This window comes from Balaenoptera physalus (genome assembly GCF_965194825.1).
Source record: "Balaenoptera physalus genome assembly, chromosome: 1".
Taxonomy (NCBI): Eukaryota; Metazoa; Chordata; class Mammalia; order Artiodactyla; family Balaenopteridae; genus Balaenoptera; species Balaenoptera physalus.
Window position 1 is genome coordinate 156319855 of NC_138882.1, and position 26940 is coordinate 156346794.

At 34.7% G+C, this 26940-nt stretch overlaps 1 protein-coding gene across 7 annotated transcripts in view; it reads left to right on the plus strand.

Annotated features, from left to right (window-relative positions):
• SPATA6 (spermatogenesis associated 6) overlaps positions 1-26940 on the plus strand; it is a 152280-nt gene that overhangs the window by 113994 nt on the left and 11346 nt on the right. For all 7 annotated transcript variants that reach the window (XM_082430060.1, XM_082430059.1, XM_082430057.1 and 4 more), the window contains one exon: positions 18746-18837. In XM_082430060.1, the coding sequence (XP_082286186.1) occupies positions 18746-18837 (92 nt within the window). The remainder of the gene's footprint in view (positions 1-18745; positions 18838-26940) is intronic.

Genomic DNA, 26940 nt, shown 5'->3' on the forward strand with positions numbered 1-26940 from the left:
GTGAAAAAGCTTTTAAGTTTCATTAGGTCCCATTTGTTTATTTTTGTTTTTATTTCCATTACTCTAGGAGGTGGATTAAAAATGATCTTGCTGTGATTTATTGTCAAAGAGTGTTCTTCCTATGTTTTCCTCTAAGAGTTTTATAGTGTCCGGTCTTACATTTCGGTCTCGAATCCATTTTGAGTTTATTTTTGTGTATGGTGTTAGGGAGTGTTCTAATTTCATTCTTTTACATGTAGCTTTCCAGTTTTCCCAGCACCACTTATTGAAGAGACTGTCTTTTCTCCATTGTATATCCTTGCCTCCTTTGTCATAGATTAGTTGACCATAGGTGCGTGGGTTTATCTCTGGGCTTTCTATCTTGTTCCATTGATCTATGTTTCTGTTTTTTTGCCAGTACCATATTGTCTTGATTACTGTAACTTTGTAGTATAGTCTAAAGTCAGGGAGTCTGATTCCTCCATCTCCATTTTTGTCCCTCAAAACTGCTTTGGCGATTCCGGGTCTTTTGTGTCTCCATACAAATTTTAAGATTTTTTGTTCTAGTTCCATAAAAAATGCCATTGGTAATTTGATAGGGATTGCATTGAATCTGTAGATTGCTTTGGGGAGTATAGTCATTTTCACAATATTGATTCTTCCAAACTAAGAACACGGTATATCTCTCCATCTGTTGGTATCATCTTTAATTTCTTTCATCAGTGTCTTATAGTTTTCTGCATACAGGTCTTTTGTCTCCCTAGGTAGGTTTATTCCTAGGTATTTTATTCTTTTTGTTGCAATGGTAAATGGGAGTGTTTCCTTAATTTCTCTTTCAGGTTTTTTATCATTAGTGTATAGGAATGCAAGAGATTTCTGTGCGTTAATTTTGTATCCTGCAACTTTACCAAATTCATTGATTAGCTCTAGTAGTTTTCTGGTGGCATTTTTAGGATTCTCTATGAATAGTATCATGTCATCTGCAAACAGTGACAGTTTTACTTCTTTTCCAATTTCTATTCCTTTTATTTCTTTTTCTTCTCTGATTGCCGTGGCTAGGACTTCCAAAACTATGAATAATACTGGTGAGAGTGGACATCCTTGTCTTGTTCCTGATCTTAGAGGAAATGCTTTTAGTTTTTCACCATTGAGAATGATGTTTGCTGTGGGTTTGTCATATATGGCCTTTATTATGTTGAGGTAGGTTCCCTCTATGCCCACTTTCTGGAGAGTTTTTATCAGAAATGGGTGTTGAATTTTGTCAAAAGCTTTTTCTGCATCTATTGAGATGATCATATGGTTTTTATTCTTCAATTTGTTAATATAGTTTATCACATTCATTGAATTACTTATATTGAAGAATCCTTGCATCTCTGGGATAAATGCCACTTGATCATGGTGTATGATCATTTTAATGTGTTGTTGGATTCTATTTGCTAGTATTTTGTTGAGGATTTCTGCATCTATATTCATCAGTGATATTGGTCTGTAATTTTTTTTTCTTTTGGTAGTATCTTTGTCTGGTTTTGGTATCAGGATGATGGTGGCCTCATAGAATGAGTTTGGGAGTGTTCCTTCCTCTGCAATTTTTGGAAGAGTTTGAGAAGGATGGGTGTTAGCTCTTCTCTAAATGTTTGATAGAATTCACCCGTGAAGCCATCTGGTCCTGGACTGTTGTTTGTTGGAAGATTTTTAATCACAGTTTCAATTTCATTACTTGTGATTGGTCTGTTCATATTTTCTATTTCTTCCTGGTTCAGTCCTGGAAGGTTATACCTTTCTAAGAATTTGTCCATTTCTTCCAGTTTGTCCACTTTATTGGCATAGAGTTGCTTGTTGTAGTCTCTTAGGATGCTTTGTATTTCTGCAGTGTCTGTTGTAACTTCTCCTTTTTCATTTCTAATTTTATTGATTTGAGTCCTCTCCCTCTTTTTCTTGATGAGTCTGGCTAATGGTTTATCTTTTCAAAGAACCAGTTTGATTGATCTTTGCTATTGTTTTCTTTGTTTCTATTTCATTTATTTCTGCTCTGATGTTTATGATTTCTTTCCTTCTGCTAACTTTGGGTTTTGTTTGTTCTTCTTTCTCTAGTTCCTTTAGGTGTAAGGTTAGATTGTTTATTTGAGATTTTTCTTGTTTCTTGAGGTAGGCTGGTATAGCTATAAACTTCCCTCTTAGAACTGCTTTTGCTGCATCCCATAGGTTTTGTATCATCGTGTTTTCACTGTCATTTGTCTCTAGGTATTTTTTGATTTCCTCTTTGATTTCTTCAGTGATCTCTTGGTTATTTAATAACATATTGTGTAGCCTCCATGTGTTTGTGTTTTTTACATTTTTTTCCCCTGTAATTCACTTCTAATCTCATAACGTTGTGGTCAGAAAAGATGCTTGATATGATTTCAATTTTCTTAAATTTACTGAGGCTTGATTTGTGACCCAAGATGCGATCTATCCTGGAGAATGTCCGTGTGCACTTGAGAAGAAAGTGTAATCTGCTGTTATTGGATGGAATGTCCTATAAATATCAATTATATCTATCTGGTCTATTGTGTCATTTAGAGCTTCTGTTTCCTTATTTATTTTCATTTTGGATGATCTGTCCATTGGTGTAAGTGAGGTGTTAAAGTCCCCCACTATTATTGTGTTACTGTCGATTTCCTCTTTTATAGCTGTTAGCAGTTGCCTTATGTATTGAGGCTCTCCTATGTTGGGTGTATATATATTTACAATTGTCATCTCTTCTTCTTGGATCGATCCCTTGATCATTATGTAGTGTCCTTCCTTGTCTCTTGTAACATTCTTTATTTTAAAGTCTATTTTATCTGATATGAGTATTGCTACTCCAGCTTTCTTTTGATTTCCATTTGCATGGAATATCTTTTTCTAGCCCCTCACTTTCAGTCTGTATGTGTCCCTAGGTCTGAAGTGGGTCTCTTGTAGACAGCATATATATGGGTCTTGTTTTTGTATCCATTCAGCGAGCCTGTGTCTTTTGGTTGGAGCGTTTAATCCATTTGTGTTTAAGGTAATTATCGATATGTATGTTCCTATTACCATTTTCTTAATTGTTTTGGGTTTGTTATTGTAGTTCCTTTTCTTCTTTTGTTTTTCCCACTTAGAGAAGTTCCTTTAGCATTTTTTGTAGAGCTAGTTTTGTGGTGCTGAATTCTCTTAGTTTTGCTTGTCTGTAAAGCTTTTGATTTCTCCTTCGAATCTGAATGAGTTCCTTGCCGGGTAGAGTAATCTTGGTTGTAGGTTCTTCCCTTTCATCACTTTAAGTATATCATGCCACTCCCTTCTGGCTTGTAGAGTTTCTGCTGAGAAATCAGCTGTTAACGTTATGGGAGTTCCCTTGTATATTATTTGTTGTTTTTCCCTTGCTGCTTTCAATAATTTTTCTTTGTTTTTAATTTTTGCCAATTTGATTACTATGTGTCTCGGCGTGTTTCTCCTTCGGTTTATTCTGTATGGGACTCGATGCCCTCCCTGGATTTGGGTGGCTATTTCCTTTCCCATGTTAGGGAAGTTTTCGACTATAATCTCTTCAAATATTTTCTCAGGTCCTTTCTCTCTCTCTTCGCCTTCTGGGACCCCTATAATGTGGATGTTGTTGCGTTTAATATTGTCCCAGTGGTCTCTTAGGCTGTCTTCATTTCTTTTCATTCTTTTTTCTTTATTCTGATCCACAGCAGTGAATTCCACCATTCTGTCTTCCAGGTCGCTTATCCGTTCTTCTGCCTCAGTTATTCTGCTATTGATTCCTTATAGTGTAGTTTTCATTTCAGTTATTGTATCGTTCATCCTTTTGTTTGTTCTTTAATTCTTCTAGGTCTTTGTTAAACATGTCTTGCATCTTCTCGATCTTTGCCTCCATTCTTTTTCCAAGGTCCTGGATCATCTTCACTATCATTATTCTGAATTCTTTTTCTGGAAGGTTGCCTATCTCCACTTCATTAAATTGTTTTTCTGTGGTTTTATCTCTTTCCTTCATCTCGTACATAGCCCTCTGCCTTTTCATCTTGTCTATCTTTCTGTGAATGTCATTTTTGTTCTACAGGCTGCAGGATTGTAGTTCTTCTTGCTTCTGCTGTCTGCCCTCTGGTGGATTAGGCTATCTAAGAGGCTTGTGTAAGTTTCCTGATGGGAAGGATGGTGGTGGGTAGAGCTGACTGTTGCTCTGGTGGGCAGAACTCAGTATAACTTTAATCCGCTTGACTGTTGATGGGTGGGGCTGGGTTCCCTCCCTGTTGGTTGTTTGGCCTGAGGCAACCCAACACTGGAGCCTACCTGGGCTCTTTGGTGGGGCTAATGACAGACTCTGGGAGGGCACACACCAAGGAATACTTCCCAGAACTCCTGCTGCCAGTGTCCTTGTCCCCACGGTGAGCCACAGCCACCCCCCCGTCTCTGCAGGAGACCCTCCAACACTAGCAGGTAGGTCTGGTTCAGTCTCCCCTGGGGTCACTGCTCCTTCCCCTGGGTCCCGATGTGCACACTACTTTGTGTGTGCCCTCCAAGAGTGGAGTCTCTGTTTCCCCCAGTCCTGTCGAAGTCCTGCAATCAAATCCCATCAGGCTTCAAAGTCTGATTCTCTAGGAATTCCTCCTCCCGTTGCCTGACCCCCTGGTTGGGAAGCCTGACGTGTGGCTCAGAACCTTCACTCCAGTGGGTGGACTTCTGTGGTGTAAGTGTTCTCCAGTCTGTGAGTCACCCACCCAGCAGTTATGAGATTTGATTTTACTGTGATTGCGCCCCTCCTACCATCTCATTGTAGCTTCTCCTTTGTCTTTGGATGTGGGGTATCTTTTTTGGTGAGTTCCAGTATTTTTCTGTTGATGATTGTCCAGCAGCTAGTTGTGATTCTGGTGTTCTCACAAGAGGGAGTGAGAGCACGTCCTTCTACTCCACCATCTTGGTTCCTCTTTTAATCTATCTTTTAATTTTCTGTTAGTCCATAGGCTCCTTCTCTATTTCTCTTTTGTTCTGCACTGTATTTTTCTCTGGCATATTTTATTTATTGAAAGAACTGTATCATTTGTCCTGTTGAATTTCCCATAAGATTTTGCTGATATCATTCCCTTGGTGTTGTTAAACATGTTCTTTTGTCTTCAGTATTACCTTTAAATTGGTCAGGGTATCTAGAAGCTTAATCAGATTCAGTTTTTATTTTCAAGAGTCATGCTGTGTCTTTCATCATTGACCATATAATGCCTGATCCATTCATATTCATTCATATTCTTTCTCTCTCTCTATCTCTATCTCTATCTCTATGTCTCTCTGTCTCTTCATAGCAATTCCAATTCCAAGATGCATTGCATAGGACTTACAAAACTGGTACTATTACAGCTTTGACATCCATTCTTTATTTTCTAGAATACTTCTAAAAAGAGAAACTGCTTCATCTGTTTGTTTTCTCTGTGACACCGTCCATATTTGAGAAATAAAATAAATGATCTCTTTTCTAGTTTTCATAATGAAGATTTTTTGTCTTTTTTTCCCCTCCTAAAACTTTTTATGAAGTTTACCCACGTATGATGATTTGTGTGTGTGTGAATTTTTTTTTTCCTGAACTTTTAGAAGGGACATATGATTTAGATTTACTTTTCTAACTTTGTAGCTTGAGAGCTCTTTTCTTCTGTTTTTGTCATTTGTTCCTAAATATGGCAACTTAGAGATTTCCTGGCTTGCTTTTTCTTCCCAACTTTTATATAGAATTTTTCTTCTTTTAATTTTGCTTCCTTGATCAATTTGGATTCTTTTCTCAGATGTTTTTATTCAGTGTAAAGTTTTATCTTGAAAGGTGAGTTTGGCATGTTAGTTTTGAGAGTTAATGGGTCCCAGACTGCTCTAGCTCCTTCAGAATTTCCTGTAAACCCTTCATACTCATCACTATGGAAGTAGGAAAACTTCTTCCTGTTGCTCTTCTTAAATTGGCCTACTGAGGGGTTTTTTCCCCACTTCTGAGCTTTTGAATGAAACTCTCTTTTGTTATTTTGAAGTTACCTGATTTATCAGATGCCTCAATGCTTTCCTCTGATTTCTCCTCCAGAGATAATGTTACCAGAATGTCTCTTTTAACAACTGTGGTTTGCTCTCATCTCATATTTTGGGGTTCATGTGAATATCTTGTCACTTCATTTTGTTGCAGATGTTTTCCATGGATGTTTTTGAAGTACTATATTCTAGGTCCTTAACTTTTTTAAAATTTCAGTATAACATACTTTAATCCTAAATTCTACAGCATAGGTTCTCACAAAGTGAACCCATGTGTGAACAGCATCTGAGTCAGAGACACGACATTACTAACACCCCAGAAGTGCCTCTGGTGCCTTGTTTCAGTCATTATGTGCCCCACTGTTCTAATATCCAACCAGATATAGATTAGTTTTGTGTGGTTTTGAACATTTCGTAAATGGAATCACACAGTATTTTTTCTTTTGGATCTGGTTTCTTTGGTTGATCATTATGTTTGTGACATGCATATACTTCATTTTTATTGCTATATAGCAGGAGTCAGCAGACTATGGCCTATAGGCAAATTTCAAAGTTTTAAATTTCATTTAAAATTTTATTGGAACATTGGTAGGCTCATTTATTTATATGTTATCTATGGCTGTTCTTAAGCTACAACAGCAGAGTTGAGTAATTGTGATAGAGACCACATAACATACAAAACATATATACTATCTGGCCCTTCACAAGAATAGTTTGTCAGCCCCTGTTTTAATAGTATTCTAATAAGAATACCATAATTTATCAATTTATTCTACTTTTTATTTGGGGCTAATACTAACAGTGCTGTTATCAACATTATTGTATATGTTCTTTGATGAACATATGTGTACATATTCCTGTTCATTATATACCTGAAATGGAATTGCTAAATCATAAGGAATGTGCATATTCTTCTCTAGAAGACACTGACAAAGAGATTTTCAAAGTGTTCCAGTATCAGTGATTGAGAGTTCTAATTTCTACATATCCTTGCTAATTCACTGTACTTTCTAGGTTTTTTTGTTTGTTTGTTTGTTGTCATTATAGCTATTCCTGAGGGTATGAATTGATAATGTTTCATGGTTTTGTTTTGCATATTCTAAAACTATTATTGGGTGCATACAGGTTTAGAGTGTGTTTTTGCTCTGACTGATAGACCTATTCATTGTTGTAAAATGTCTTTATCTCTAGGAAAGCTTTTGCCTTCAAATAGAGTTTATCTGACTTATTATAGCCAACCAAGTTTCTTTTTGTTAATGTTGCTTTGTATTTTTCATCCTTTTACTTTCACCCTTTCTCTGTCCTTACATTTAAGGTATGTGTCTTATATAGTTGGGTTTTTTATTATTCAGTTTTCCCCTGCTTTATTTGGTGTCATCATTTAATTTACTGATATTGTTGGGCTTTTATCTCCTTCATGCCTCCTTTAACAAGCAGATTTTTTATTCCCTTTTTTCCCTTTAATTTTAGGGTATATATTTGCTTATTATTATTTTAATAGTTGTACTATAAAATACATCTATCCTTTATTATAGTCTAAGTTTTTTATTTTTCCAGTTTCCTGATAATGCTAGAATTTTAGAACACTTACACCCCATTTACATCACTTTCCCCTTTAAAGTTATTGTTGCCATGCATTTTAGATCCCACAATGCATTGGTAGTATTGATATACAGTAATGTTCATTTATATTTGTCTCTATATTGTTTTTTATAGTAATATTTATATTGATCTACATACTCATCTTTTTTTTGCTCTTTATTTTTGGATTCTTTTTTTAATTTGGATCATTTCCCATTTGCCTGAAGAATTCTCTTTAGTGTTTTTGATGCAGGCCTACTGTTGGAAAATTTGCTTATTTCCATTTACTTATTATTTATTAATTATTTATTTACATATCTACTAAATCTGTGAAAGATTATTGGCAGATATTTTTCTTCCTGTACTTTAAAAATGTCATTCTGTTATCTTATGGCTTTATCATTTCCTTGAGAAGTCAGTTGTCAGTCTCACCCCTGCTGCGTTGAAGGTAATGTCCTTTATCTCTGGCTTCTTTTAATATTTTCTCTTGCCTTTGTTTTCAAAAATTTGGTTTTATGTATTAACTCTGCTCAGGATGCTCAGAGCTTTTTGAATACATAAATTCCTGACATAAATTAGTTTGGGAAATTCTAGCCTGTTATCTCTTCATATATGTTGTATGACTGCTCCTTTATTCCTTACTTTTTGTGTGTCCGGTTACATCTGTTATACCTTTTGATTGTCTCCCACATGTGTTTTGCATTCCTTTCTGTATTTATCATTCTGTTTTGTCTTTTATTGTGAATGTTTCCTGTGAACCTATCTTCTAGTTCACTGATGTTGTCTTCTGCTGTTTCCAATATGCTGTTCACCCATCTATTAAGTTTTTTTTTATTTCAGCTACTTAATTTTTAGATATAAAATGGCTCTGATATATTTTTATAGATGCCAATTTATTGAACTCCTTAATCTTTATTTCTATTTTGTCCAAATTTTCATTTATTTTCTTAAACATGTTGATCATAATTATTTTAAAGTGCTTGTTTCCTGACTCCAATACCTGGATTAAATTTGTGATCTGCTTCCTTTGTCTTTTTACTTTTGCTTACTAATCACGTTGTTCTGACTCTTTATGTACCACTTATTTTATAATTAATTTTAGATATTATGTTTAAAACAAGTTCAGATTTTTCCAGGTGATGAAATGGTTCCCTCTTTCCTCTACTAGCCAGGTAGCATCATAGACCAATAACCTTGATTTAAAAGAGACTGAATTGGGTTGAGGCTATGTTGATGTTTTGGTAAATCTCAGTTTACCTTTAATCAGACTTTTTCTGAATCTCAGTTCAGCCTTCATTTTTAGGCATGAGCCTCCAGTGTTTTCAATTTAGAGCCTTTCATGTCTTTGTCTTCTCAGTACCAAGAAACTGAGAGAGTTTCCATCCTGCTTGTCAGAGGTTTTAGGCTTAGTTCCTTACATTTCTACAGCAGGGAGCTTCAGAAATTATTAATGTATTTGAGTCCCCTCTAGTCTCTGTTTTTGTGACACCAGTTCTGCATAGTCACCAAGATGTCTGCTGGTTTCTCTGTCCACCAGCACCAGCTTTATGGCTAGTTCCAGCTAGTCTCAGAAATAGGTGTCCTCAGGGAAAATGTGATTGCAAATGGTCAACTGTCAATTCGCTACTTTCCAGGGCTTTCAACTCTCACCTGCTGTGTTATCAAAGTCTTTCTTCCTGATGGATGTTTGTCTTTTAAGTACCATCTGATTATGTGAGATAGTTCTTTTGCTTTTCAGTCATTTTTGGATTAACTTTTTGGCCCCAACCTGGCACACCTTCAAAATTTAGCAAATATCTTGATAAGGACTTTTTATGTGTTTGAGGCTCTTCTAGTCTTCAGTTTTACCTCTCTAGCCTAGTGTGATCCACAAAAAAATTCTGCTGGGTGCTCTGTCCCCAGAAATAAGCTTTGCCTGAGCCAAGACCAAGTTTTTTAGCTTAGCTAGTCCAGATTGTTAAGAGTCTTCAGTTTAAAAATACAGTTCCTTAAGTGTCAATATTACTTCTAGGGTTTTTGCTTCTTGTGTTTTCAAGGCCTCTTGCCCTGGCAGATCTTTATTTCTTAAGCACCATAATGCTAATATCTGCTCTACTTTTCAGATACTTTTGAGTTATCTACCTAGTAGTCCCACGCAGCTTCATAAATCAATAAATGTCATGATTGAGAGACTGGTTGTATATCTAAGGCCTCATAAAACTCTAGTTTCATCACCCCACTCTCCTACAACCATCAAAAGCTTTGTTAGTTTCTCTGTGTCACAGCAGTGACCCTTGTCCTAATCCAAGCCCTGGTTCTCAGCCTCTTGTCCACACTCAGAATGTACAAATGCTTTGAGGAAAAACAAAAGTGCATATCATTAGCCCGCTTGTCTGCGCCTTTCTAATAACTTAAACAATATAAACTTTTTTTTTTTGGCTTTTCTAGTTTTTAGCAAGAGCATTGGTCTGCCATGAATTATTTCACCTAACCTAAAAAAAATTTCTGTATGTTTTATGAGGAGATTTGTACTTCTGTGTGTTTGTTTTTTATTGCTGCCATAACAAATTACCATAAATTTGGTGATTCAAATTAATTATCTTACATTTCAGTAGACCTGAGTTTCAACCTGTGTCTCACTGGGCTAAAATCAAGGTGTCTGTTTTCTACTTAGTGTTTCCAGGGGTGGATCCATTTCCTTGCTTTTTCCAGCTTCTGGCAACCGCCCACATTTCTTGGCTTGTGGCCACTTTCCTCCATTTGCAAAGCCAGCAACATTGCATCTCCCGAACTCTTATTCTTAGTCACATCTCCCTCTGTCTAACCACAGCCACAAAAGGTTTCTCTGCCTTAAAGAACTCATTTGATTAGATTGGGCCCACCCAAATAATCCAAGGTAGTCTCCTCTTATCAATATCCTTAACCTTAATCAAATCTGCAAAATCCCCTGCTGCCACGTGAGGTAACATATTCACTGTTCTGGGAATTAAGTCATGGACACCATTGAGAACCATTATTCTGCCCACCACAATGCCGCTAACATCTTCCTGGAATACCCTTCTCTGGCAATTGTTAAAAGATTTTTTTTTCTTTGTCATATATTTTCAGCAGTTAAATATTATACACTTAGGTGTGGTTTTCTTTGTATTTATTCAGTTTGACATTTATAGTGCTTCTCAAAAAGCACACATTAGACTTGGTCTCTGTGTGCCATATGTCTCTTAAGGTCTTTTATTTTCACTCCTGGGCATTTTCTGATGGGCATGTTTTATATTACGAATATATTTCAAACTGTGACTTGCATATTTGTTTTTTTAACAAGAGTCCTTTTGTGAATACAAGTTCTTAATTTAATGTAACTCAGTTACTTTTGGTTACTTTGGTTCTTTGGTTACTTTGGTTCTTTTGGTTAGGACTTTGGTTAGCACTTTCTTTGCCCCATGTAAGAAAACTTTGGCTAACCATGGTTCTAAAAATATTCTCAAAAAAATCTTTAATCGTGTTGCCTTTTGCATTAAATCAACAATGCATGTGGATTTGATTTGTATATATCATGTGAGATTTGGATCAAGATTCATTTTATCCCCATATGATTGAGATCCAGCATCTTTCTCCAAACAGCCGTTCTTTTCCTCACTGTATTTACATGGAGATAGCCCTGGATTCTGTTCTGTTTGATTGGGAGTTTAGATACATGAGTCTGTTTCTGAATTTTCTTCTATTTCATTGGTTTAATTGTCTAATTTTGTATTAATACCATACTTTCTCAATTGCTGTAGGTTTATAATAACTCTTCTTATACCATGGCATAAGTCCTTCAACTTTATTCTTGCTTGCAGATTGCTGTGATTATTCTTGGTTCTTTGTATTTTTATCTGCATTCCAGAGTCAACTTTTCAGTTTTAAAAACCCTGCTAGGATTTTGATTGGGATTACATTAAATCTGTGCTTTGATTAAGGGAAAACTGATATCTTACCAGCATTGGGTCTTTCAATCCATAAAAATGGTGACTTTTAAAATTAATTTAGATCTTTAATTTCTTCCAATTATGTCACAGTTTTTATTTTAGAAGGCTTGCATGTATTTTGGTAGATTTAATCCTAGATGTTTGATATTTGTTATGCTATTATAAATTGTATCTTTTAAAATTCTGTCGTCTGTTTGTTCTTGGTATGGTGACTTCTTAGAATAGATTTTTGTATAGTGACCTTGTATCCAGTGACCTCCTTATATTCACATATTAATGTTAATTTTTGGGTATTTACATATGTAATCATAACATCTGTAAATAATGACATTTTTATTTCTTCCTCTTTAATCTTTATGCCTTTTATTTATTTATTTATTTTGCCTTATTACACTATCCAGGGTTTCCAATATCCAATAGAAGTGGTTATAGAAAGGACATCTTGTCTTGTTTGCCATCCAAAGAAGAAAGCTTTTTATAATTCAACATTAAGTATGATGATTTCTGTAGATTTTTTGTGGGCATTCTTTTCCTGGTTACAGAAGTTTCTTATATTCCTTATCTTCTAAGCATTTTAAAAAAATTATAAATGTATGAGTTTTATCACATTGCATCTATTGAGGTGATTATATGCTTTTTCTCCTTATTTTAATGTGGTAAGTTACTTAATTTTCAAATGTTAAACCATACTTGCATACTTGGAACAAAATTCTTGGTCATAATTTTTTAAAAATATATCACTGGTTTCAATTTGCTAATATTTTTCCTAGGATTTTTACATCTAAGTTAATGATAGTGATTGGTACGTAAGTTTCCTATCTTGTGATGTCCTTCTCAGGTTTTGGCTGGCCTCATACAAATGAGTTGGAAAATATTCCCAATTATTCTCTGCAAGAGTTTGTGTAAGATTATTTATTTCTTAAATGTTTTAAATAAGCCCATCTTTGACAGTTTTCAATAATGGATTTAATTTGCTAATTTCATTTTATTGTGGCCAGGAAACACCTTTGTATGATTTTAGTCCTTTTAAATTTATTGAGCCTCATTTTATGATCTAACATAATATGGTCTCTTCTGGAGAGTTTCCCATGTATATTTGAGAAGAATGTATATTCTGCTGTTGTCTGATAGAGTATTCAGTAGGTGCCTGTTAGGTCTCATTGGTTTATAGTGTTGTTCAAGTCTTCTGTTTATTTGTTGATCTTCTGATTGTTCTATCCATTGGTGAAAGTGAGGTACTGAAGGCTCTAACTAATATGTGGCAGGAGTTTCTCGTTCTCATGCTGTATTAGAGTTCTCCAGAGAAACAGAAGAAACAGGATGTGTGTGTGTGTGTGTGCATGTGTATAACAGAGACAGAGAGAAAGAAAGTTTAAAGAACTGGCTTATGTGATTGCAGAGGCTTAGTGAGTCCAAAATCTGATATGCAGGCTGGTTACTCAGGAGAGAGTTGTAGTTCAAATCCAAAGGCAGTCTGCTAAGCGTTTTACAGTATCCAGTCTCACATTTAGGTCTTTAATCCATTTTGAGCTTATTTTTGTGCATGGTATTAAAGAATGTTCTAATTTCATTTTTTTACATGTAGCTGTCCAGTTTTCCCAGCACCATTTGTTGAAGAGACTGTCTTTCCACCATGTATAGTCTTGCCTCCTTTGTTGTAGATTAATTAACCATAGGTGCGTGGGTTTATTTATGGGCTTTCTATCCTGTTCCATTGATCTATATTTCTATTTTTGTGCCAGTACCATAGTATTTTGATGACTATAGCTTTGTAGTATAGTCTGAAGTCAGGGAGCCTGATTCTTCTAGCTCCGTTTTTCTTTCTCAAGATTGCTTTGGCTATTCGGGGTCTTTTATGTCTCCATACAAATTTTTAAGATTTTTTGTTCTAGTTCTGTGAAAAATGCCATTGGTAATTTGATAGGGATTGCATTGAATCTGTAGGTTGCCTTGGGTATTATAGTCATTTTGACAATATTGATTCTTCCAATCCAAGAACATGGTATATCTCTCCATCTGTTTGTGTTGTCTTCGATTTCTTTCATCAGTGTCTTATAGTTTTTGGAATACAGGTCTTTTATCTCCTTAGGTAGGTGTATTCCTAGGTATTTTATTATTTTTGATGTGATGGTAAATGGGATTGTTTCTTAAATTTCTCTTTCTGATCTTTCATTGCTAGTGTATAGAAATGCAACAGATTTCTGTGTATTAATTTTATAACCTGCAACTTTACCAAATTCACCGATGAGCTCTAGTAGTTTTCTGGTAGTGTCTTTAGGATTTTCTATGTATAGTATCATATCATCTCCAGTGACAGTTCAACTTCTTCTTTTCCAATTTGGATTCCTTTTTTTCCTTTTTCTTCTCTGTTTGCCATAGCTAGGACTTCCAAAACTATGTTGAATAAAAGTGTCAAGAGAGAAAAACATAGGCAGAATACTCTCTGACATAAATTGCAGCAGTATCTTTTTTGATCTGTCTCCCAGAGTAATGGAAATAAAAACAAAATAAAACAAATTGGACCTAATTAAACTCAAAAGCTTTTGCACAGCAAGGGAAATCATAAACAAAATGAAAAGACAACCCACAGATTAGGAGAAAATATTTGCAAATGAAGTGACCAACAAAGGATTAGTCTCCAAAATTTACAAACAGCTCATACAGCTTAATATCTTCAAAACAAACAACCAAATCAAAAAATGGGCAGAAGACCTAAATAGACATTTCTCCAAAGAAGACATACAGATAAACAAGAGGCACATGAAAAGATGTTCAACATGCCTAATTATTAGAGAAACACAAATCAAAACTACAATGAGATATCACTTCACACCAGTCAAAATGGCTATCATCAAAAAATCCATGAACAATAAATGCTGGAGAGTGTGTGGAGAGAAGGGAACCCTCCTACACTGTTGGTTGGAATGTAAATTGGTACAGCCACTATGGAGAACAGTATGGAGATTCCTTAAAAAACTAAAAATTGAGCTACCATATTATCTTGCAATCCCACTCCTGGGCATATATCTGGAGAAAAACATGGTCCAAAACGATACATGCACCCCAGTGTTCATTGCAGCACTGTTTACAATAGACAGGACATGGAAGCAACCTAAATGCAATCGACAGAGGAATGGATAAAGAAGAGGTGGTACATATGTACAATGGAATACTACTCAGCCATTAAAAAGAATGAAATAATGCCATTTGCAGCAACATGGATGGACCTAGAGATTGTCATACTGAGTGAGGTAGGTCAGACAGAAAAAGAGAAATATAGTATAATGTCCCTTATATGTGAGATCTAAAAAGAAATGATTTAAATGAACATTTACAAAACAGAAACTGAAAACGAACACAGACTTAGAGAACAAACTTATAGTTACCAGGGGGGAAGAGTGGGGGGAAGGGATAGATGGGGAGTTGGGGATTGACATGTACACACTGCTATATTTAAAATGGATAACCAACAAGGACCTACTGTATAGCACAGGGAACTCTGCTCAATATTATGTAAAACCTAAACAGGAAAAGAATTTGAAAAAGAATAGATACATGTATATGTATAACTGAATCACTTTGCTCTACACCTGAAACTATCACAACATTGTTAGTCAACTATACTCCAATATAAAACAAAAAGTTAAAAAAAAAAAAAAAAGGCAGTCTGCTGGCAGAATTCCTTCTTCCTGGGGAGAGATCAGTCTTTGTTCTATTAAGGCCTTCAACTGACTAGATGAGGCCCACCCACATTATGGAAGGCAATCTGCTTTATTCAGAATCCAGTCACTAAATGTTAATCTCATCCATAAAAGCACCACAGAACTATCCATTATAATGTTTAACCAAATGTCTGGGTACCATGGCTAAGCCAAGCTGACACATAAAATTAACCATCACACATGCTTTTCCACACTCTGCCTCCAGAAGTTTGTAAAAATTAGCATTTAAGTGTTCTTTAAGTGGTCTTCCCTTTAAACTTTATTATCCTCTATTATACTTACAATATAAATCAGTTTATAGAATTAGAAAAACCTGGTTCAAGACCAGCTCTGCAACTTCTTATCTTTGTGACTTTGAACAACTCTAAATTTTCTCTACATTATGATTTAGGAAACTGAAGCATTAATTGTCCAGGGTGATAATGCAAATTAGAACTAGTGGTTAAATTTTATTGGAATTCTTGTTCTTGTACACACTTCATTATAAAGTTTTGAATTTGATAGCAATGAAGCACATCTTATAGGTTTTTTAACTATATATGAGAATTTCATTTGAGAATGACAGGTGTATGTTTTATTAAGTACTATTTAATTAGTGAGATGACTACCTTTTAGTTCTTGCTTTATCATAGACTATTGAATCACTTTTGTCCTAAATTTTTCAGTTTGCAAGCATGTATGGGTATCTTTTATTTCTTTGTTCCAGGGGTGTTCTAAGAATGATGTCAGTTACATGTATAAGATGGTGATCGTTGATGACAGGAATCTTAAGAGAACATTTAACTTACTGCCACTTTCAGGGAAGGAGAGCCCACAGCTTCTTTTAATAATACGTCATTTTATTAATGACTTTCTCTGAAAGAAAAATGTTTCTTCATGGAAATCCTGAAAAAGTTTCTTCTGGGCTAAATTATTTCAGAATACCCTCATAAAAAACTAACTGAATAGATATTAGCTGAAAGAGTTTGAGCTTAACTTTCATACTGGAGAATAATCTAATGGTTTGGAATGGAGATTTTGATTTTATAGTCCAGCTTATTTGCATTGCAGGAGGCAGTATAATGTAAATAAAGTTAGATCTGGGTTTAAGTTCCAGCTCTGCCACTTAATAACTTGTATCTTTGGGCACGTTGTTAATTTTTCCAAGTTGCAGTGCCTTTTTCATAAGGTTATTGAAGGCTTACAAGATTCATTTAAGAAGTACCTAACTCAGTCCTAGATACCTTGAAGGAACTGAACAGATATTGGTGTCATGCATCTTTTCCTGTGTTTACATGTGGACAAATGGGAATGTTGGTGAGAAATAAGAGGGGAATCACTTCCCTATGCTCCAGAAATATATTTTTCTGGTACTAATGGGAATGATATATCTCTTCTAATACTTGTTTTAGTCATAGTTAATGGCTTATGATAAGGTATGATGTTTGTTGCCTCTCTGCTTTTGTATAACTTGATCTTTTAAAAAAAAGCTTATACAAGGATGCTTATAAGAGATATGTATGTGTTTGAATATATATAAATGTCACAAAATAGTCTTAAAATTTGAAGAGAATAACTATGAAGTCCATATAGTCCTTTTTGTTTCTTGGGGCGGAATTTCCCTCCCTGAACTCCTTGATTCTAGATAGATATTAGTGCTCTATATGAATGGCTTTAGTGATTGTGATCTTACTCCCTCTTAAGACAGTCATTCTGTTTTTAGAATGCTCTATTAATTAGGAAGTTCTTCCTCATTTTGTCCTTTATTAGATCTCATAATAATTCTACCTGTTGATCCATTCTACTCATAGAGATTCACAGAATAGACAAACTTTATTCCACATGTGTGCAGGAATCATGTCTTAGTCATCTTTCTATCCTCAGAGTCTAGGATAGTAAGTACCCAGCTCAAAATAGGGGTATTATTCAATGAATAATTGAGGTTCAGATTTTTAAGGCCCTTTTGTATTTTTTTCATATATAAACTTTTAAAATTTAGTCTACATTTTTTATTACTCCCAGTCAAAAATTATTTTTTTCAACTGTATTGACAAAATTAAACAAGGAATATTGATTTATGTTTATGTCTGATATCACTTATCATATAATCTAGAAATTAATATTTCTTCCAAGGATAGAATTTTAAAATTCAACGTCATTTACATCTCTTTCATTCAGTTTTTCTTGCAATATATTCTATTTCTGAAGATTGAAAACATATTAACATAGTGTCTTATTTCTTACACTTTCCTTTGCAGTGTCTTTTGTACTCATTACAGGTGATTACATTTTCTGTGATATTAATAGAGTAAATGCTCTACTTCATTGGCTTATCAGACTGGACAAAAATAAGCAGCATCCATCTATATACTATTTAAGAAAAAGATGTAAACATAATAATAAGGAAAAGTTAAAAATAAAAGTACAAATATATATCCTCCAAGCACTGACTAAAGGAAAGTTATTGTAGCTATATTAATAGCAGACCAAAAAAATGTTAAGGGAAAAAGCATTAATAGAAATAAATGGAGTTTCTTCATAATGGTAAAAGGGCTCAATTCACCTAGAAGTTATAATAATTCTAAATATATATTCACATTTTCTGTGATTTTTAAACTTGCTCTATTATTTATTGCTTACATTTTTTAACTGAGTGCTCTCTTCCTAATTTCATGCCATCACCAAATTTTTAAAATCATTTTTCTCGATAATCTTTGTTCAGCTGATTTCTTACATAAAGTGAATGACCACCTTATTAATACTAATCCCTACAGCAATCTGTTTGGGTTTACTGGTTCCTTTTACCATCAGTTCTCTTTATTTCTGTTCCTGTTTGACTGCAGAACAAGGGTATTAGCTAGTAGTTGAGAAAGATATTTGATACTAAATTATATAAAATTACCATATGTAAGAACATCCTTATGTGAATGACATAGTTTACAAAGCTATCTCTTTAGAATTCTATTTCTTATGCCCTTGAGTTGATCTCTCAGAAGTAAAGAACAGGCTGCCCATAGAAGGAGGAGGAGCCATGTGTTTTGATTCCAACTACCCTGCCTTTCATTTTTACTTCTTGTGGCTTGTTACTGCATTTTGGTATACGAGTAATAATTCTAAATCACTTCCTTTGTAAGTCATAGGTATGTGTTAAAATGCTTAGATTTACATAGTTTTCCCAAATACTTATTTTTCAGAGTGCAGGTATAATCTTTTAGGAGTCCACATAACAATGTGTAAGCTATTACTTACTACACATCTTATTACATATCTTGACACAGTATCCATTCCTATTTATTCATTGATTCAAGAAACATCGACTGTGTGTCTAGTCTTTGATAAGCAGTATTAGTGATACTATAATAAAACTGTATTAGTTTTATTGAACAGAATAGTAAATTCTCACTTACCCTTTTGTTTCTTTCCTAAGAAATCCAGCATTTAATTCAATTCCTTACATTGGGGGAGGGGGAGGACAATTACCACAGAAACATGGGTGTCATTTTAATGATAAAATAAATTAATGGAAACCTTTAAATTTTTCAGGATGAGAAAGACCCAGAGAAAGAAGATGAACTGGAACTGAAAAGAGGTCTTTTATATAGAGACTCTGCCTATGACAGTGACCCAGAGGATAGGTATGAACTTGATTAATGCAGTGTATAGAGATCTTCTCATAGTTAGTATAAAAATAACCTGTTTTTTAATCTGCAGGATTTGTGGCAAATTTAGACTCAATATTTATTTATTTATTTATATTTTATTTTAACTATATAAAATCCTATTATAGTATTTTAATGTTTGCCTTACTGAAAATTTTCAGTGAAAACAAATATAGTCAATTAATGGTGGTGCCTTTCATCCTACTTAAGATTTCTAGTGTATTTGGCTGCCTTGCAAATCCACATATTCAGGACTTATTTCAGAATGTATTTATTCTCATCCTGAATAAATGAGGAAACAGCAGGTTTCATAATTTAGATCATGAGTAAGCCTTTTTTAATAACATAAGAGAAATTCAGTTCTTCTACCCTGAAATTTCAGAAATGTTAGTAATAATACAATTTTTGCAAAATTATACTAGCAAATCTCGTGAAGGCTTTTGAAAACTTTGTGTTAATTGCCATTAAGTGTGGTATTAAAAACTGAATGTAAATTGTGAGTTTATATAACTAAAGTTTCTCTGAGGCCTTTGATGCTATACCACTGATTACTATATGGCTTCCACCTTCCTGAGTTTCCTAAACAACAAGTGTAAGAAAAAAGCTCCAGATGATGGAATATGTTTTATTGCTAACTGGTGTTTTGGACTGAAATCTCTGATCTTTGCCCTGGTAAGCTAGGCTAGGCATTCCGTGAACATGTGAGGACTTTTCCTTTTGTCCCTTACACAGAGTATAAGTGTGAACTCCTGTCCAAAGTTACTGCTTCCCATCCTTGAGGAAACCTGGGTCTCTCATGAAGGAAAGTAGTGTATTTTAAATGAGTCTGAAGAAGAAGCAATCCAAATGGGAAAAGGAAGGGCCAAGAAAGTGCATACCTTGAGGAAGAATTTGTACCCTTTATTGTTGTTACTTAAACTTCTAATTCTTAGATTTCTGTTATATGGATTAGCATCCCAATTTTGGGCTCTGTATCCACGTAATTAATTCTAATTGGGATAAGAAGTGAGTAGGGTTGATAAAGCAAAGGGTCTGATTTTCAAACTTTTGTATGTATAATATGCTTCTTAAAAATATAGATTTCTACTTTCTACCTCCATAGATTCTGGTTCCTAACATACAGAGGTGTGACCTAGAAATCTGCATTTTAAAAAATATCATGAATGATTCTAGTGAAGGTAATATAAGGACCATATTTTGAAAAACACTGGTTTCTATTTAAAGTTTGCCATAAACCTTAGTATTGGTTCTTTTTCCAGTTCACCAAGCAATGTTAATGGCTAAGCTTTTGGTCACCTGAGACTGTTTTAGAACCTCTCAAGTGAGAGAGTTAAGCAGAGCATCAGGAAAGTTCTGCTTACACATTTCTGAGTTTCCTTTATATTCCTTGCTGCTTCTCTGGGACCAGTAGGACATACTTGGACCAATAGGACACAGTGGTCAGTGCTTCAAGACATTTTATAAGAGTATCTTTGATATTAGCTCCAGAAGCTACTGAACTGATCAGGGTATTATTTTAGTTTTATCCCCAAGTCATATTATATAGTAGGCCAAGAAGTCACCCCATTCTACCTTCCATCTCAAAGATGAGAGAACCCACCCTCAAAGTAGTCACGCACTTGCTTGCCTTAAGGCTTCTATCAGCAGAAATCAAGAGGGAACTTGAGATCTTGGCTAAAAATTACCCCTCTGCAGACATCCATTGACACAGGGGTCAAGAGGAAGTCTGCACGGACCTCTGGAATGGCTGAGTGAGGAGCTCAGCAAATCTTCTCCTCCAAAAGCAACAAAATTGAACAGAATTGTCAAAAACAACAATTTAAGGACTCTGGAAATTGACCAAAGGAATATAACAAATTGAGAAGCGTTTATCAAGAAAATCTACTGAAGCTCAATAAGAGCAGTAGGAGTCTGTGGCATCTTGCCTGGAGCTTCAGTCCCCAACCCCCAACCCCCAGCTCCTCAGCACAAAAGTTCTACTGGGGCAGTCACGCCAAAAGACAGGCAGCTCTGCTGCCAGAGGGGACTGACTTTATATGGCGCATAGCATAGGAAATTTCATGTGTTGGGGGATTAATGGAAACAATAATGATCCCACTGGCAAACAATAAGGGAGGGCTTGAGGTCTTACTTACTGCTTACTGGGGCAGACAACAAAAATCCTAGGACAAGATAGCCACAGTTGTCCTTGATAAAGTTCTACGTATCCCTGGTAGTCTAGAACATTATGTGTATGTGTAAGGCTGTAAACATGTTCAGGAGAGACCAGAGAGCATGTTAGGGAGCCACTACTCCATGGCTGAGCGTGAGGCCTTATGAAGGCAGAAGGCAAATTCCAGGGCAGATTTATCAACCAGATAAACTTCGAATGTATTCCCTAAGCCACACATAGGTCCACGGGCAAAAGATGGAAACGTTATAGGATTATTGACTCTGACCAATCATTTGTTGGTCATCAAGCTATGTTGACGCAGGGGCAACCCCTAGAAGGCCAGGCTTAAAAATAGAAACAATAATTGAAAAAAAAATGAAGAGACACCAGCAACTACACAGTGCAAGGGAAACAGACTTCACCGCATAGGTCCAGGCAAGTCACTAAACAAATAATCAAAAACAACTTGGTAAGGAGTGAAAACCCAGAGTTGCTACAATTTTTATCTAAATTGTTGTTTTCAACAAAAAATTATGAGACATACAAAGAAACCATAAAGTGTGATCCATACACATGAAAAATGAGTTACTAGAAACCTCCTGAGGCAGCCCTGGGGATGTAGCAGCTATGTTTAAAGAACTAAAGAGAAGTATAATGACAGTCAAATAGAGAATATTCATGAAGAGACAGAAATTGTTTTCTTTCATATTTTTCCCAGGAAAAACTATGCCCAGGACTCAATCCTTTATCTTATGATCTAGATATACATTGTGGCTATCAGCCATGGAGTACAGCAGATGTTCCATGTTTTCTGCGGGAAGAGCAGAATGGCAAATTAGAGGGCTTGTTATTTCATCTTCCTGGCATCAGCCTATCCATGCTAGCTGTCCTGTGTCTTCCATTACCTTTGAGAATGAAATTCACTTGAAAGAAATCTCTTATCAAGGAGTTATTAAGTGACCTTTTACATCCAATAATTTGGGATTTGAGAGCTGGATTGGGGAAAGAATTTACTACCCATGAAGATGTCCTTTTCAACTTTCATATTGCCTATTTGCTATGGTAGCCTTGCCAGTTTCCAGGGCCCTGGGATGCTCTTTCTCCTTTTAGTACCTTCTATATATTTTTCAAATTTCTTCAGTTTTCAGGATGTTGAAATTTCTCTATATTGTAGTACACTTCTGGCATCATTATTCAATTTGAGCATTAGTCCTAACTAAAGACCAGACATGAGATGATGCTTCATGTAGATGGGAGTTGGCCACAAAAAGAGAGGAGAAGATAAAAATAATTTTAATTTCATGTTTAGAACATGACTTGGCCTTTTATGACTCTTGCCCCAAATTTTTAGCTGTGTTGTTCTTTTATGGAACTACCTATTGATATAAACTGTTTTATATTGTGCATGTTCTGCAGGTTATTAACAGTAGGAATATGCTCAATATAAATGCTTTAATTATGAAATTGTTTATAACAGAATCTCAAACTGAGTAATTTAAACTTTGACTATATATTTTTGAATAACACAGATTGACTATAGTTTTCATTTCCTGCCCATTGCTCACTATCTGATTAACTTGATGAATTTACCAAGATGTCTTTAGTACTAATAAATGAAAGAAAAAAAGTCTAAATAATATATAGACTTAAAGTCTCTTGAATAACTAAGAAGAAGCTTTCAGTTTTCAGTGAGAAAATGTTGCTCAAATCTAATTTGAATTCTTTGGATTTTGTGTTACCTGGTATTTTTATTCATATTTCAGACTAATTTGTGCCTTGGTTCTGTTACAGTATGATGTCTGGAATAACCAATGTCTTCTTGTTTATCTAGTGAATACCTACTCATTCTTTAGGACTAAATTCAAGTTATTCCCTCTTCTGAGATACCTTTTATGACCTCAGCAGACTGTTAGTCATTTTCTCCTTTATCCTGCCACTTCCTCTCACATATATAATTTAAATTAGCAATATTTATCTCACAGTGATCATTTCATTATATGTCTGTTTTGCCCCCTTCTGTTAAGTGTGAGGCACAGATGTTTTGCTCACCTTTGTTTTTTGACTGCCCATCAACGTCTCTGACATGTACTAGGAGCTCAATTTAAAAAAAACAGTTCAAATATTAAAATTGAGTCTTTTATTAATAATGATCAGTTCCATTTGCTGAAACTCTTTATTATTAAATATCACATATTATGGTTGTGATATTTAATAACATCTCTAGATAAGGAATCAGCAGTGGAATTAATAATGATGAAAGCTGTTAGACCTTATTTGTTGTCAGTGGCTCATTTCTGCACATACTTACTCAGAGAAGGGAAGTAAATAACGTATAAGTAACCAGTCTTCAGTATATTCATTTGAATAGACTTCTATTAATGTTTACTGTATAGTTTCTGCAAATAATAGAAGAAGATGAATGGCAACATGCAATTTTTTTCCCAAAGCTTTTAAAATTTTATAGAAAAGCCACTAATTTAGTGCTTTCTAATGTGTAGTTCCTAGACCAGCAGCATCAGCTTGACCCTGGTACTTGTTAGAAATCCAAATTCTTGGACCCCATCTCAGACATCCTCAATTAGTAACTCTGGGGGTGAGGCTCAGTAATGCGAGTTGTAATAAGCCCTCCAGATGACTCTGATGTGTATTAAAGTTTGAGAACTACTGCTATAATTTATCAGTAAATTTTGATGTCTTTAATGACATTTTATCTTTGTGTGGTATATTTAAAGATACAAAATGCTTTACAGATTTTATTAGACCATAGTATAGTCTCTCCCTATCATCTATTCTGAACTCCAAGATTTTGAGTATATTCCTTCCTACATTCCATCCATCCATCCATCCATCAATCTATCCATCATCCATCCAATGTCTATAGAGCATACATCACATCCTCAATACTATTCTACATGTTTTGTCAAAGTTTTGCTTGATAGGAACCTTTGTAGAGTATTATGGGAAGGAATTCATCTCATATTATGTCTTTATATTGAGTCTTAGATCACAAGTTTAAAGTATGGAATATGCATCATCATCTTTTAATGTCACTTTCAACTCTGGTTATTTGAGTACAAATGGCAAATGGCCAACTTTTTTATTCTCATGACCTTCCAGTTATTTATTAGAATTAATATTATTTGCGTGGCATATCCATCTTACCCTCTGACCTCCGTTTTCATGTATATCACCTTATAGATATTTTATCTGAAAACTATGTGTAAAGTAGTATGTACCTGGTCTTCATTTCATACTGATATAGAAAACACTGTCAGGGTTTCAAGTGAGTTTACCCTTCTGTAAGCAAAATACTAGCATCCTACTCCATGTTAAGCTGCCTGAGACCTTTCTCTTCTCTGTATATATGCTAGGCCTTAAAAAATAAATTTATAATTTATACCTTAACAACATTTAAGATTTGAAAGTGCTCGGTTCTCAGATATTATCCTGGTCTCTGTTCTTTTTTGTCTTTTTTTTTCTTAATAGCTTTGTCATTATTAAATAGAGGGCTCCCTATTCAAGTAGCAAGAGTAAGTTGCCAAAAAATGTACTGCATTTAATAAAATAGCAATTTTATCCCTGCTTTAAAGATAACCATTTTATGTTATATAGCACTAATGCAGTGTTTTGTAGAGTAGGACCTTTGAATGCTTTGAATGAATGAATGCTGGAGATACTCATGGTAAAATACAGAAGTGTAGTCTTTAAAAACCTATTACTATAATAAGACTTTTTAAGTGTCGCTTACACATTGTAAAATTATTAATATTCCCAATAATGGAAAATCAGAACTGACTCAATATGTTCACAGTTTATTAGTTAGATAGCCACATACTTCCATGTCTAGAAGTAAATGTTGCTTTTAAGATTCTGCTACTCTTTGTTTGCACCTGTCCATGTGTATTAGAACCTGTTCTGCAAACACCTCTGTTTTGCAATTCAGACTTCTAGGATGAGCCAATTCCCAAATTCTCTCCAGAGAACTACTGTACTGTTTACTAAATTGAAAATTTTGCAATTTTAAATAGAAATAAACTTCCTGTCAAAATTTGCAAGATTTTAAAAGCATTAGGATGTCTGTTTTGGCCACTTCAGCTCTTTTTTACAGATCCTTATCAGGTTCACAGTTGCTCCTAAAAAGATTTCTGAATTTTATTTATTCATTTATTCATTCATATGATAATTTATGATAGGGATTAGGAATTTGATTTACAATCTCAGAAAAACCTACACAATGATTTTTAAAGTTAGCAGCCCTACGATTGCTTACCTTTCTGAGATTTGGGTAGTAGCTTAATAAAAATTCAAATTTCTGTTGACTAGGTTTATTGTGGTAGAACTAGCCTGGCAAAATATAGAGTTCAGAAAAGAACATTATCATCTGACCATCAGTATGCAGTAAAGTTGATGACTGTGGACAACAGGGAGATTAGGGACAGATCTGTGTTTTGTGAAATATTAATTAGTGCATGACTTGACATAAAATGAAAAAAGCAACAAATAAACCAAATACAGCTAAACAAACAAAACACAACATGTGGGACTCCTGAAGTAGTATGAGGGAAAAGAGGCAAATGTGGGGACTTAGGCTGGTAGATATATTTGCAGAGGTACAAAGTACATGCAGAAGAAGTTCTATTAATGTATTTGTGTGTGTGATTTCTCTATCACTTGACTCAAATTGTCCAAAAAACTGTTTTGAGTGACTGTTTTAGGCAGGAGTTAGGCTTGGTGAGAAATTGTATGAAAGAAATTGTATTCAGTTGGCTAGACTATTTCTTAAGCAAAGCTAATGAAAGAAAGGTGGAAACCATATGAAAGCAATAGCCTTGAGACTTGGCTAAGGCCTTTTGAAAAATTTTAAAGATTATACTAACATTACTAGAAATTGTGTTAATTACCTCTCTGAAGCTGAATGAACAAGGTAAAAGTAAGGATAATCATGTTTGTTATTTTTAAAATTTTCCAGTGTGAAAGAGATGGTACCAGGTGTAAAGAAAGTTTGATAGGATCTAGTAATATTGCTGGAAAGTATGAAGTAGAATCCCATTTTAGCAAAGCCATCAGGAAATAGACTATTGTCATGATTCACAGAAGTGAATTTTTTAATATTATTATAAAATACATCAACTGTAGCAGAGGAATATACTTAAGACTTGTGTGTCCTAAATAACAACAACAATAAAATGAATATCCATTTACTCATCATCCAGCTTAAGAAATAGAACATAACCTATACCAATAAAGCCACCTATGCCCCTAACCAATTGCATCTCTTTCCACAGAGATAAATGTTATTGTGACTTTTCTGATAACCCTTGTCTTTTTTTTCTTTATAGTTACACCACACATGTACCTATCCTTAAGCAATAAATTATTTAATTTTCCTTGTTTTAAACTATTCTATATAAATGTAATTATAACTGTGTATTGTGTTTCCTTTTTTTCCACTCAGTTGATTTTTCAATTTCATCTATATTGATGCATGTAGCTATAGATCGTTAATTTTCTCTGCTGTATACTATACCGTTGTATGCATTCACTACAACTTGATTTATTTGTTCTAATGTAGATGGATATTTAGGTTGCTTGCAGTTCTTAGCTCTATTATGAAGAGAGTGATTATGAACATGTTTGTACATGTCTCCTGGTACACGTATGCAAGAATTTTGCCAGGGTACCTAGGAGCCAAATGGTTGGGTCAAAGTTGCATATTTAACCTTACTGACTCATGCCAAATGGTTTTACAAAGTAAGTATGTAAGTGTTCTCATTACTTTACATCCTCATCGACACTGTGGCAAGCTCTAAGAATGATAACACAGCCACTTTGTGCCTTTTTCTGTGACCACTTTTATTGAGTTCAGGTGGTAGATTGACTTCAGGTGAAATAACAAATTCTTTTTACAGATATCCAGCTCCAAGAGT